This window comes from Ochotona curzoniae, unplaced genomic scaffold (assembly GCF_017591425.1).
Source record: "Ochotona curzoniae isolate NIBS_2020 unplaced genomic scaffold, NIBS_Ocur_1.0 contig_2321, whole genome shotgun sequence".
In the NCBI taxonomy this organism is placed as follows: Eukaryota; Metazoa; Chordata; class Mammalia; order Lagomorpha; family Ochotonidae; genus Ochotona; species Ochotona curzoniae.
Genome location: NW_024465421.1, coordinates 7,377,213 through 7,389,529, shown reverse-complemented (window position 1 = coordinate 7,389,529; position 12,317 = coordinate 7,377,213). Strand labels below are relative to the sequence as shown.

Here is a 12,317-nt window from a genome sequence, read left to right as displayed (position 1 = left end):
CATCGCAGGAAGCCGGCGGTTCTAGATGAACCGTGAGATCCTGCATCTGTTTCCCTGTCCATTACCCTGACAACCCAGAATGAGCTGATGTTAGAAGTTCCAGGGAGCACAGTCAAGGGAAAGAAAAGTCCAGAAGCCGGTGAAAAAAACAAAACACTCAACCAAGGGGCTGGGTCAGATGCTCTGTGCATTCACATGCCCTAACTTACAATTCCATGAGGGGGAGGACAGACACTGTGTGATGAAGAAAGTGAGGCCCAGGTGGATTTCGCCACCTGTCCTAACCGCGTACTTGCAAAGCAGTGAGGCCACGTCTGGCTCAAAGTGCGCCCCGCCTCAGCCCCCTGGCATGGCTCACAATAGCAACCCAGACTGGAGCACCGAATTCCAGCCCCAGACAACGGTGTGCTATCACGAGCCATCTCCTTCCTCTCGTGTGTTCTTCCTTTCAGTCTGCATGATGCAAATGTGCAACTTCGACACACTCAATGATCTCTGTGGCTGGAGCTGGGTGCCTTCGATCTCTGGGGCCAAATGGACCCAGAAGACAGGGAACTCGGGGGTGCCAGGTGTGGGGCCTCAGGACGACTACTCCAGCCCAGGCAGTGAGTACCAGCCACCCTCCCCCCTCCTCTCGCTGCCTGAGCCCCTCTGCACACCCTACAGTGGTTGCTTTGGGGTGCTCTGGGGGGAGGGAGACAAGCCCTGCAGCCTCACGCCCCACTGCAGGTAGCACACCTAGAAACCATATCCACTGACATGCTCCTTCCTCCCTCATTCACAGGGCCAGGAATGGCCTTCCTAGGCACTTGAGAGAACTCAGTATACAGGCCATAAGCAGGGAGCTGGATTGGAAGTGGAAAAGCCGGGACATGAACTGGTGCCCGTAGGGATGCCAGCGCCACAGGGTCAAGGATTAGCTGGCTGTGCCACCATGCCAGCCCCACAAACTCAGTACACAAAGCAGGCAAGCAGTGTAGGGCAGGAGAAGGCGACAGTTCCTCAAGCCAAGACATAAGTTACAGAGCTATGCTGCTAGGCATTATCTCCACATTTTCTTCCTCCTCTCACTTAGCTCCACAAATGTCCACCCCAGTCCCATGCAAGCGCCAGGGTGCCTTCTAGAAAGTTCTGACTTTCCGCACCTTCTCTCTCCTGACTTCTTGGACCCCCGGTTTTTCCCATTCCTTTCCTTCCCAGACCCTTTCTCTCTGTTCTTGCCCACTCGGGTCCTTGCCCCCTACAGCTCTCTTCTGCCGCTTCTCAGCCTTCCCACCCTTGACCCCGACACGCTGACCCTGGTGTCAGTGCGAGGTCCTGGAACGTGCATGCGTACTCCCTACCAATCAGAGTTCCAGCTTTCCTCTTTGCCCTTGGTTACCAGTTGCGTCACTGAGCCGGGTTTAAGCTGATTGGCTGGCTGCGTTGGTGGCGGGAAAGTTTGGAAGCCGTGTGCTTCTCAGTGTGGGGCCGACCTTCTGACACCCCAGTGGGTGAGCGGATGTATCTGAGGGAAGAGAGGAGGACCGAGAAAAGGGAGAGGCGGTGACTCTAAGGGACCTTTCTCTGGCATCTGCTCCTCCTATGACAGCGGCACCGTAGCCCTTTGCAGACCCAGGCGCTTCCTGAAGGGCTGGACCTCGTCCAGCGACCTGGAAGTGGACCCAGCTCAGAGCTGCCTGATTGGACGGCTCTGTCGGCCCCGGGGCTGCCGCGTTCCCCACCCTTTCTGGGATCCCCCTGGCCTTTCTGCCAGAATTGCCCTCATCGCAGCCAGCCCACCTTACCTGTCTTGTCATTCACAGATGGCTTCTATATGCTGCTGGACCCCAAGAATGCAAAGCCGGGGCAGAACTCCGTCCTCCTGAGTCCCCCGAGCCAGTCGGCTGGCTGCCTCACCCTATCCTTTCACTACGTCCTCTGGGGCCAGTCGCCAGGCGTCGGGCTCGTCGTCCAGGCCTCAGTCATGGGTGAGACAGGGGGACTTCCAAGCTGTGACAGGGTCCCAGGGTCGGGTAGCTGTGGAGCCCTCAGAGGCCAGGAAAACCTGAGACAGGTGCAAGATTATGCCATGGTGTAGAGAGGAGGGTGAGGAGGCCTGTGAGAGAGGGATGCAGGCTTGCATTTTGGGTCTTGTCTGTTTCATTCCTCTCCCTTCGCAGGACGCATCCGGAAACACACTCTGTTCACAGGCCAACCTGACCCCAGCTGGCAGTTCGTGTCTGTCAATTATACAGGCCCTGGACAGATACAGGTACAAGCCTGGGGAGTGGTGGGGGACACAGACTGAAGGCCTGGGTACCTGAAGCCAGGGAGTGGGGTCGTGGGGGGGGGTTGGAGGCTGGGTCCCAGATCAGAATAAAGTTGGGCTGTGGGGAGTTGTTGGGGGTTGGGGGCTGTCTGCTCAGCTCCCTCCCTCCTTGCCGCCCTCTGGGCCACCCTCTTGCTCTTAAGTTCACCATGGTGGGCCTGTTTGGAGATGTCCCTGAGCCAGCTGTGGCGGTGGATGCTGTCAGCATTGCTCCCTGTGGGGGTGAGAGCAGGGCTGGGAGATTCCCCCCACCCAACCCTGTGGACCAGTTTGGGGGTGGCGGGTGGGAAGGCGGAGCAAGGGACAGTGTGGCGCCAGGGAGAGAGTTTCTTCAGCATTGTCCCCCACCCTCCCCGCGTGTGCTAGAGAGCTTTCCCCAGTGTAACTTCGAGGATGAGGCCCACCCCTTCTGCGACTGGCTGCAATCATCCGAGGACAGTGGGCACTGGACCTGGGCAAGCAAAGATCTGCTCATCCAAGACAAAAACTTCATGAGAGACTCTCCTTACATAGGTAAGCCAGGAGAAGGCTGGGGGTGAGGGGTGGTCAAGCCAGAGTGCGGAGTAGGCTCCTGGCTGGGGGACTGAGCAGGTGTGGCTGCAGCGAACGGTTGGGCAGGGTGGCCATTCGCCAGCGGGTTTTTGCTGGGAAGTCACCATGGGGCCAGAGCTATGGAAGTAACAGAGTAGGATCAGTTGAAGATTCTTTCTTTCTTTTTTTTTTTTTTAATAAGGATTTATTTATTTTTATTGCAAAGTCAAATATATATATATATAGAGAGAGAGAGGAGGAGGAGAGACAGAGAGAAGATCTGTCTGTTGATTTACTCCCCAAGTAACCACAATGGCTGGAGTTGAGCCGATCCAAAGCTAGGAGCCAGGAACTTCTTCTGGTCTCCCACACGTGTGCAGGGTCCCAAGGCTTTGGGCCGTCCTCAACTGCTTTCCCAGGCCACAAGCAGGGAACTGGATGGGAAGCAAGGCTGCCAGGATTAGAACCAGTGTCATATGCGATGCCAGCGTGTTGGGGACTTTAGCTACTAGGTTGCCAACTGGGCCCAGTTGGATATTCTTGTGGCTGTGGGATCACAGAAGGCCCCAGAAAAATCCAGACACCTTGTTTGAGCCCAAGACTTCAAACATCCATGACCTCAGCTATGTTTTTTCTTTCTTTCCCAACATACCTTTTTTTTAAAGATTAATTTTATTTATGTGAAAGGCATTTTACAGAGAGATAGGGAGGGAAGGAAAAACAGAAAGAGGAAGAGATCTTTTATTATTTGCTAATTCATTCCCAGATGACTGCAGTAGTCAGGCTGGGCCAGGCTAAAGCTAGGAGCCTGGAACTCCAATCCAGGTCTCCCCTATGGGTGGCAGGGAACCTAAGCACTTGGGTCATCTTCTACTGCCTTCCTAGACATATTAGCAGGGAGCTAGATCAGAAGTGGAGCAGCCGGGACTCGAACCTGCTCTCATATGGGATGCCAGCACCCAGGCCACAGCTTAACCCTCTGCTCCTCAACATCAGCCCCAGATCCCCTCCTTGGGGTAGATGTGAGCAGCAACAATGGTATGCCATAATGTGGGACATGTTGATGCTTGCTCTGGCAAGTCCTTCACCTGGCCACTCTCCCCACCTCCCTCCTCCTGCCATGTTCTGCCCAGGGCACCACTACATCTACATGGAGGCTGACTCCTCCTCCCGGCCTGGGCAGTCTGTGCAGCTGGTGAGCCGGCCCTTCTGTGCACCGGGTGACGTCTGTGTGGAGTTCAATTACCACATGTACGGCCTGGGCGAGGGCACTGCTCTCCAGCTCCTGTTAGGGAGTCCTGCAGGCAGCACTCCAGTTTCTCTCTGGAACCGCGTGGGGTCACAGAGCCCTGACTGGCACAACGCCTCTGTCACCATCCCTTCGGGACATCAGCAGCCCATGCAGGTGAGAGGGGCAAACAGGGGGCTGCCCAGTCTGAGGCCCCAGCAAGCGCGATGGAGGTTGACAAGACATGAACTTGGCGTCCCAGGGCAGCAGAGGACAAGAAATGGCCCTGTGGTGCTTGCAGTTTTAAGGGCCCATTTTTGTTTCTATTTGCCTTCAGCTGGTTTTTGAGGCCATCAGGGGAACTAACACAGCCTTTGTCGTGGCTATGAGTTCCATCTGGATCAACCACGGGACCTGCCGAGGTAAGATGGAGCCTGAGATCTCAGGAAGGTGGTCCCACCTAGGGGCAATCTGCCCTGGCTCTCCCCTGAGGTCTGAGGCAACACCTCAGGAGTTTCTCTGGGGTCCCAAGGATTTGAACCATCCTCCACTGCTTTCCCAGGCCATAAGCTGGAGGCTGGAAGCGAAGTGGAGCAGCTGAGACTAGAACTAGTGCCTATACAGGGTGGTGGCACTGTAGCTAGTACCTTTACCCATTGTGCCGCAGTGCCAGCCCCTCCACCATTTATTAGGAGCAGTGTCTGTTGAGGGTTAAGTGAAGATTAGGATTTGGCTGTGGAAGGAGTGAATCACTTCCTCCCTGAGTCTACCTGCGCCCGTCAGATGTGAGTGATCATTTTCTCTTTTCTTCGTAGCACCTGGACCAGCAGTGACTCCCGCCTATCCTTCATTTGTCCACGTTGTGCCTCTTGAAAGGGTCACCAAACCCACAGAACCACCTACGGTTCCTACAGAACGTCTCACTGTCCGCACAGAACAACCTACCACCCCCACAGAACCGCCCACGGTCCCCACAGAACCACACACGGTCCCCACAGAACTGCCCACTGTCCCCACAGAACTGTCCACGGTCCCCACAGAACCACCCACTGTCCCCACAGAACCACCCACGGTCCCCACAGAACCGCCCACTGTCCCCACAGAACCACCCACGGTCCCCACAGAACCACCCACGGTCCCCACAGAACAACCCACTGTCCCCACAGAACAACCCACTGTCCCCACAGAACCGCCCACTGTCCCCACAGAACCGCCCACTGTCCCCACAGAACAACCCACTGTCGCCACAGAACAACCCACTGTCCCCACAGAACCGCCCACTGTCCCCACAGAACCGCCCACTGTCCCCACAGAACCACCCACTGTTGCCACAGAACCGCCCACGGTCCCCACAGAACCGCCCACTGTCCCCACAGAACCGCCCACAGTCCCCACAGAACCGCCCACTGTCCCCACAGAACCGCCCACGGTCCACACAGAACCGCCTACTGTCCCCACAGAACCGCCCACGGTCCCCACAGAACCGCCCACGGTCCCCACAGAACAACCCACTGTCGCCACAGAACCGCCCACTGTCCCCACAGAACCACCCACTGTCGCCACAGAACCACCCACGGTCCCCACAGAACCACCCACTGTCGCCACAGAACCACCCACAGTCCCCACAGAACCGCCCACTGTTCCCACAGAACCGTCCACTGTCCCCACAGAACAACCCACTGTCCTCACAGAACCGCCCACGGTCCCCACAGAACCACCTACTGTCCCCACAGAACCGCCCACGGTCCCCACAGAACCACCCACGGTCCCCACAGAACCGCCCACTGTCCCCACAGAACCACCCACTGTCCCCACAGAACCGCCCACGATCCCCACAGAACCGCCCACGGTCCCCACAGAACCACCCACTGTCCCCACAGAACCGCCCACGGTCCCCACAGAACCACCCACTGTCCCCACAGAACCGCCCACGGTCCCCACAGAACAACCCACTGTCCCCACAGAACCGCCCACTGTCCCCACAGAACCACCCACGATCCTCACAGAACCACCCACTGTCCCCACAGAACTGTCCACTGTCCCCACAGAACAACCCACTGTCGCCACAGAACTGTCCACTGTCCCCACAGAACCACCCACTGTCGCCACAGAACCGCCCACGATCCCCACAGAACCGCCCACTGTCCCCACAGAACCACCCACTCTCACCACAGAACCACCCACTGTCCCCACTGAAGAGACTACTGTTCCCACAGAGCAACCCACACCCCCTACGACTGCCAGCTCCACCTTCACATCACTTGAATCAACTGTCTTGGTGACAACTCCACAAACCCCACGTACCATAGGTAAGAGATTGGCGGGGTGTTGGTCAAAAGAGCTGTGTGTGAGAGATAGTTCCTAGGCAGAGTCAGGCAAAAGAAAGCTTCTAGAAGCCAACTTGCATTCCCAGCAGTGATAGGAACAGTCGTGGGGGTGTTGGACAGCAGGGCAGGAGTGGGTGAGTATTGTCAGGCACCTTATTTATTTATTTGTTTGTTTGTTTGTTTATTTTTGAGCTCTGATTCAGTACTAAGCCAGGTTGAGTTCAAATGTAGTCACGAGGAGGTGCGATCATCCTCACTTTCTGATTCTGGATTGATCTATTGCCTCACGGTCACTCCATGATTTCTCTTCCTCCCAGCCACTGGTGACTGCTAATCTCTCTAGACAGATTTAGCTATTCTGGACACTCCACGGACATGGCAGCATGTAGGCCTTGAGGCCTGGCTCTGCTCCCACCAAGCTTCAGGGCCCGCTCCTGCTGTAGTGTGCACCAGATCTTCCTTCTGCCCAGGGCAGAGTCCTCGAGGCCCCCCTCTTACAGCAGAACTTGAGTTTGGGGGTAAAGAAGAGTCAGGAGGCCTCTCTGAGGAAAGCTGAGGAAGTGGGGGAGGCCTGATGGAGGCAATGTTCTCTCCTCAGTGAGTTGCCCCCTCAATACCCACTACGAGTCCTGCGCCTGCCTTGCGTCCTGCGAGCATCCCCAGCCCAGCTGCCAGTCGCCCTGCCAGCCGGGCTGCGTCTGCGACCCCGGCCTCGTGTTTAGCCGCAACAGTTGCATCAATGCCTCTTCTTGCCAGTGTGTGTACAACAACAATGAATACAAGGTAAGCCAGCCACCAAAAAAAAAAAAAAAGACACGTGATGAAAGAGAAGCTGTGTAAACAACAACGACCCCTGCAGATCATCTCACCGGGTGAGGTCGTAGCTGTCTGTCTGACACCAGGACTGTTGTCTTTCCTGGAGCTTGTCCTGCTGTTCAGCAGTAGCAGCACATCCCTCAGAGCCTGTGGGTTCCAGGACCCCCACCCTCACCCTCTTGGGTACTACATTCTGTTGATGCTTAAGTCCCTTATTTTAAATGAGAAAAAGATCTTCCACCTCTGGTTCCATGCCTCAATGGCTGCAACAACCCAAGTTGAACCAAGTTAAAGCTTGGCAGCCCAGAACTCCATCCGGCTCTCCCACATGCGTGGCAGACACTGTATTTGGACCATCTGCTGCTGCCTTCCAAGGCAACTTAGCAGGGAGCTGGATCAGAAATCAGGGTAGCCAGGACTGATCTGGCTCTCAGATGTGGGAGGCCAGCATCGCAGGTGGCAGCTTCACCCACTCAGTAGCCTCAAGAGAAAGAAAACTTTGCATGTGGGTTCAGTGAAGACTGAGCATTCTGAGTCCACAGTTGCATTTGCAAATGCTGACCCTGCACATCCTGGCAGCTGTGTGCAGTCTCAGTCAGGTCAGTGTGGCATCCAGAAAGAATGGTTAGAGAAGTGTCATTGTTATGGCTTCCCATCCTGTCTGACATCTTCGCATTCCTATGTGCACTCTAGAGTTCAGGCTGGCTATGCTTCAAGACCTCAGGAGCCATATGTGGCAGGTGCCCATCTCAGGCCAGGCAGGGTAGAACCTGAGTTTGAACCCAGCCCCCATCTGCGGGATGATCTCAAATAAGCGTGTGTGTCCCTTTAAGTCTATTCCCGTGTCTACACACAGTAAGATTTCCCATCTTGTATAAGATGGTTGTAAGGATGAAATTAAGTCCCACACTAGACAAATTACTTAATACGTGTTAATTGTTACTAATACCAACTTAGGAGAAATGTCACAGACAACCTATTAATTACATGTATGTTAAACCATTCATTAGCACTCAGTGCCACTTCCTAGCTCCAGGGGCTCCTATCACTGGAGTCAGGGCTTTTATTGTCTCTTCCGGAGGCCACTTCCTCCCCCAGCCCTTCTTTAACCAATCAATGTGTGGTCTTCCTGGGTCTTACCAAGTTAGTGTTGGGGTTAACACCAGCAGCAGACCAGGTAAAAAAAAGTACCCAAGCTGTAAGCATCAAGATGCTTTCTCCCGGCCTGGAGACGGGTAGAGGCACTTACTGTGCATTTGTTGACGCACCCGGCATGCCTTGGTTTAGTGCGTCCCACCTGCTGGCCTCAGCATCATGGGAGCCACCAGGCCCAGGACATGCCCTTAAGGTATCCCATTCAGACTTGTTGGACTTGCAATCAGCAAATGTTTGTTGAATGAGAGCGTGCTGCTGTGACCTGTTGGGGCTGAGGAGCAAACCAGAGAATGGAAGAGCTTTCTCTCTCCAACAAATAAATCATTTAAAAATATAAGTAATGACAAGGAGAGGAAAGTGTTAAGTCACACTGTATACATGTGCTGAAATCATCACCCCGCCCTACATGTGGGTTCAGTTATTGCCTTAATCACAAGTTACAGAATTTACAAACTGTAACCCATCAGTAAGACTCAGTAAGGTCAGTGTGGTGAGTCCAGGCAAGGAAGGCATGCAGAGTCACAAGGGTGACCAAGCCAAGGAAGCCTGTGACGTCAACCTGAGAGGGCCACCCTTGGACTCAGCTACACAGGAATGATTAAGAAAGTGGGGAGCGGGGGGGAGGGAAGAAAGAGCAGCGTGTGCAAACGTCCTGGGGTGGGTGGAAAGAGCTGGGCACAGGAGGAGCAGGCAGAAGTCTCCTAGGATCTGTAGGGTTGTGACTCCTGATCCCTCACTCTCAGCCTGGGGCAGAGTGGTTCAGCCCCAATTGCACGGAGCATTGCCGCTGCTGGCCTGGCAGCCGTGTTGAATGCCAGGTCTCTCAGTGCAAGACGCATACCAAGTGTCAGCTGAAGGATGGCCAGTACGGATGCTACCCCTATGGTGAGAGCCTCCCACAGGCCAGCCCCTTCCTGGAGCAGAGGAGGTTGGGGGGAGAGGAGACGTGGGGACGTGCAGCCCAGCCTGGTGGGCCAGTGGAGGCAACTTCCCACGTCCCCCTCCCTCTCCCTGCCCTGGACAGGTACGGCCACCTGTTTTGTCTATGGAGACCCCCACTATGTCACTTTTGATGGGAGGCCCTTCGGCTTCATGGGTACATGCACTTACATCTTGGCCCAACCCTGCAACAACTCAACAGGTAGGAGTGCTAGAGATGCTTAGCATGGCTAGGGACAGGAGCTGGGGTCTGAGCTGTTGGTGGGGCAGTGGGGGTGGGCAGCGCCCAGCTGGAGAGAGGCCCCATTAGCACCAGATCTTTCTGGAAGCTGGGTTTCCTTGAGTTCCCTGTCCTTGGAGGCAGTTGTTATGAAAGGGCAGACGCAGCCCCCCTCCCAGTGGATATAGCAGAGCCAGGCTGGGGTGCTTAGAAATGCTGGGTTTCCTCCTTTCCTGTCCCCACTCAGATGCCTTCTTCCGAGTAACAGCAAAGAATGAGGAACGTGGACAGGAGGGCATGTCCTGCCTGAGCAGGGTTGACGTGACCCTGCCAGAGACCACCATCACCTTGCTTAAGGGCAGACACACGCTGGTGAGTCCTGGCCCCGCCTACCCCCACGGAGTGGAGAAGGGTCTCTGACCCCAAGACAAACATAAGACAATGACAGGGACCTCTGTGCCATGGAGGTAGAAGGATCTGTTAGGATACCGTGCGGGTGGTGGGAGTCCCGGGGTCCTTCTGACCCTTGGCTCTAACCCTGCATCTCTTTTCCCTTTCACCTCACTTTGCAGGTGGGGGGCCAGCGGGTCACTCTCCCAGCCATGCCCTCCAGTGGTGTCTTCCTGGGTCCGAGTGGACGGTTTGTGGAGCTGCAGACAGCTTTTGGTTTGCGGCTCAGATGGGATGGCGACCGCGAGCTCTTTGTGACCGTGTCCAGGTGAGGGTGAGAGCGGGAGGGGTGTGCGGCAGGTCCAGTGAGGGCCTAGCCCGTTGGTCTCCAGCTGCCATCTCTTGCCTGCTTCCTCCCGCTTAACACTGCTCCCTCCCTGGGTCCCTGCAGCACCTACTTCCAGAAACTGTGCGGCTTGTGTGGAAACTATGATGGCAGTGACAGCAACGACAACCTGAAGCCAGACGGGCAAGCAGCCCGCAGTGAGGAGGAGCTGGGCAGCAGCTGGCAGACAGCCCTGGAAGGGGACAAGGAGTGAGGCACCCCACCAGGCCCCTGGTTCTGTTTCCCACCCTAAAGCTTCTTCTGGGGAGAATTGGGGGGGGGGGTCCCTCTGTGCTACATTTGGGATGGCCCCTGCCTATGCTGCTGGCTCAGGGACCTGGACAGGAAGGGACTTAGGCAGGTCTCTTCCAGGTGTCAGAAGAACCAGGCAAAGCCCCCGTTCTGTGACAATGCCCTGGAGACCAAGATGTTAGGACCGCAGTTCTGTGGCCAACTTGTCGACTCCCGCGGATTGTTTGAGTATGAAGACCGGGCAAGGCAGCCTGGGGTCTCGTGGGGGGCAGGGTGGGAGATAAATGGGGCATCCCTTTCCCTCCAACCATGGCCTCTGTCCTCAGGATGTGCCTGCTTCACCTGAAGGCCCCGTTCTTCTTTGGCAACTGCGTGTTCGACCTGTGCAACTTCCAGGGCCTGCAGCTGATGCTGTGTGCCCACCTGTCAACTCTGACCGCCACCTGCCAGGATGCCGGCTATGCTGTGAAGCCCTGGAGGAAGCCCCAGTTCTGCCGTAAGCTGAGCCCAGAGGCAGGGGAGGGGAGGCAGGACCCCTTCCCCCAGACCCGGGCAAGGGCTTTTGCCCTGGTTCAGGACATACCTGCTGCAGCCCCAGTGGACCATGCAAGGCCACAGTCCCGGCTATGGCCCGGCTTCTCTGTCCTAAACGGATCTATACAACAGTGTCCCATGGACTCCAGCTTCTGGGGGCGGCCGTCTCTCCTAGAGGCAGAGCTGAGCTTTCAGCTGGTTCCATTTGACCACGCATGCCTCCCCCATTCTGGCTTGTCTCCTCTTCACCTGCAACTCTCCTCCCTCCACAGCACTGGCCTGCCCACCCAACAGCAGATACTCCCTTTGTACCACACCATGCCCCAAAACCTGCCACTCGGGGTACACAGGCATGTCCTGCCCAAAGCGCTGCGTGGAAGGCTGCGAATGCAACCCTGGCTTCATCCTCAGTGGCTTGGAGTGCGTGCCCCAGTCCCAGTGTGGGTGTCTTGACCCCTCCATGGGGTACTTCAAGGTGAGCCAGGGGACAGGAGAGGGAGGTGAAGGGTTCAGGTCCTGTAGCTGCTCCCCAAACCTGTGCCAGGGTGCAAAGCAGGAAGGGACTAGGGAACGCTGGGCTGGGGTTCAGTGCCCTGTCTCCGTCTTTCGTTCTATCCCTTTTCTCACAGACAGGATTGGGATCATAGTACAGCTCTGCCTTGCTCCTTCCACAACCCCAGTTCTGTTCCCTCCTGATTTTTAAAGTTTCCTTTATTTATTTAAAAGGCAGAGAGGGAAAGAAGGAGAGACACAGAAAAAGAGATCTTGCACTCACTGACTCACTCCCCAGGTGGTCACCATGGTCAGGGCTGGGTCAGGGAAAGCAAGAGTCAGGAACTTCATCTGGGTCTCCCATGTTCAGGTGTCCATGAACTTGAGTCATCTTTTGCAGTGCTCCTGGGTACATTAGCAGGGAGCTGGATTGTTTTGTATGTTTAAATTTTATTTTATTTTTTTTATTTTAGTCCTGGGAGTGGAGCACTTAGAACATAAATGGGCACCCATATGGGATGCCAGCGTCTCAGGCTATGGCTTAATTTGCTATGCACTGGATTGCAGCTCTGTTAGGGCTGGCATATTGTCAATCCAATTCATTACTGAATCCCTTAGATATAGCATGACACAGACAAGTAAATAACTTATTGAAGTGCCAAACACACTAAAAATGATGGGGTGACTGGAGCAGAGCACCAAGACACCCACAGAACTCAGGAGGCCTCCCCACAAGG

General features: G+C 55.6%; 1 protein-coding gene across 1 annotated transcript in view; it reads left to right on the top strand.

The window, feature by feature from the left end:
- Positions 1–12,317, top strand: part of ZAN (zonadhesin) — a 35,598-nt gene that overhangs the window by 6,378 nt on the left and 16,903 nt on the right. The window contains exons 5-21 of the mRNA XM_040973702.1: positions 453–605; positions 1,806–1,970; positions 2,163–2,254; positions 2,455–2,533; positions 2,678–2,824; positions 3,976–4,247; positions 4,408–4,520; positions 4,947–6,213; positions 6,950–7,180; positions 9,112–9,253; positions 9,393–9,509; positions 9,775–9,899; positions 10,100–10,245; positions 10,369–10,512; positions 10,660–10,782; positions 10,881–11,050; positions 11,361–11,567. Of these exons, the coding sequence (XP_040829636.1) occupies positions 453–605; positions 1,806–1,970; positions 2,163–2,254; positions 2,455–2,533; positions 2,678–2,824; positions 3,976–4,247; positions 4,408–4,520; positions 4,947–6,213; positions 6,950–7,180; positions 9,112–9,253; positions 9,393–9,509; positions 9,775–9,899; positions 10,100–10,245; positions 10,369–10,512; positions 10,660–10,782; positions 10,881–11,050; positions 11,361–11,567 (3,693 nt within the window). The remainder of the gene's footprint in view (positions 1–452; positions 606–1,805; positions 1,971–2,162; positions 2,255–2,454; positions 2,534–2,677; positions 2,825–3,975; positions 4,248–4,407; positions 4,521–4,946; positions 6,214–6,949; positions 7,181–9,111; positions 9,254–9,392; positions 9,510–9,774; positions 9,900–10,099; positions 10,246–10,368; positions 10,513–10,659; positions 10,783–10,880; positions 11,051–11,360; positions 11,568–12,317) is intronic.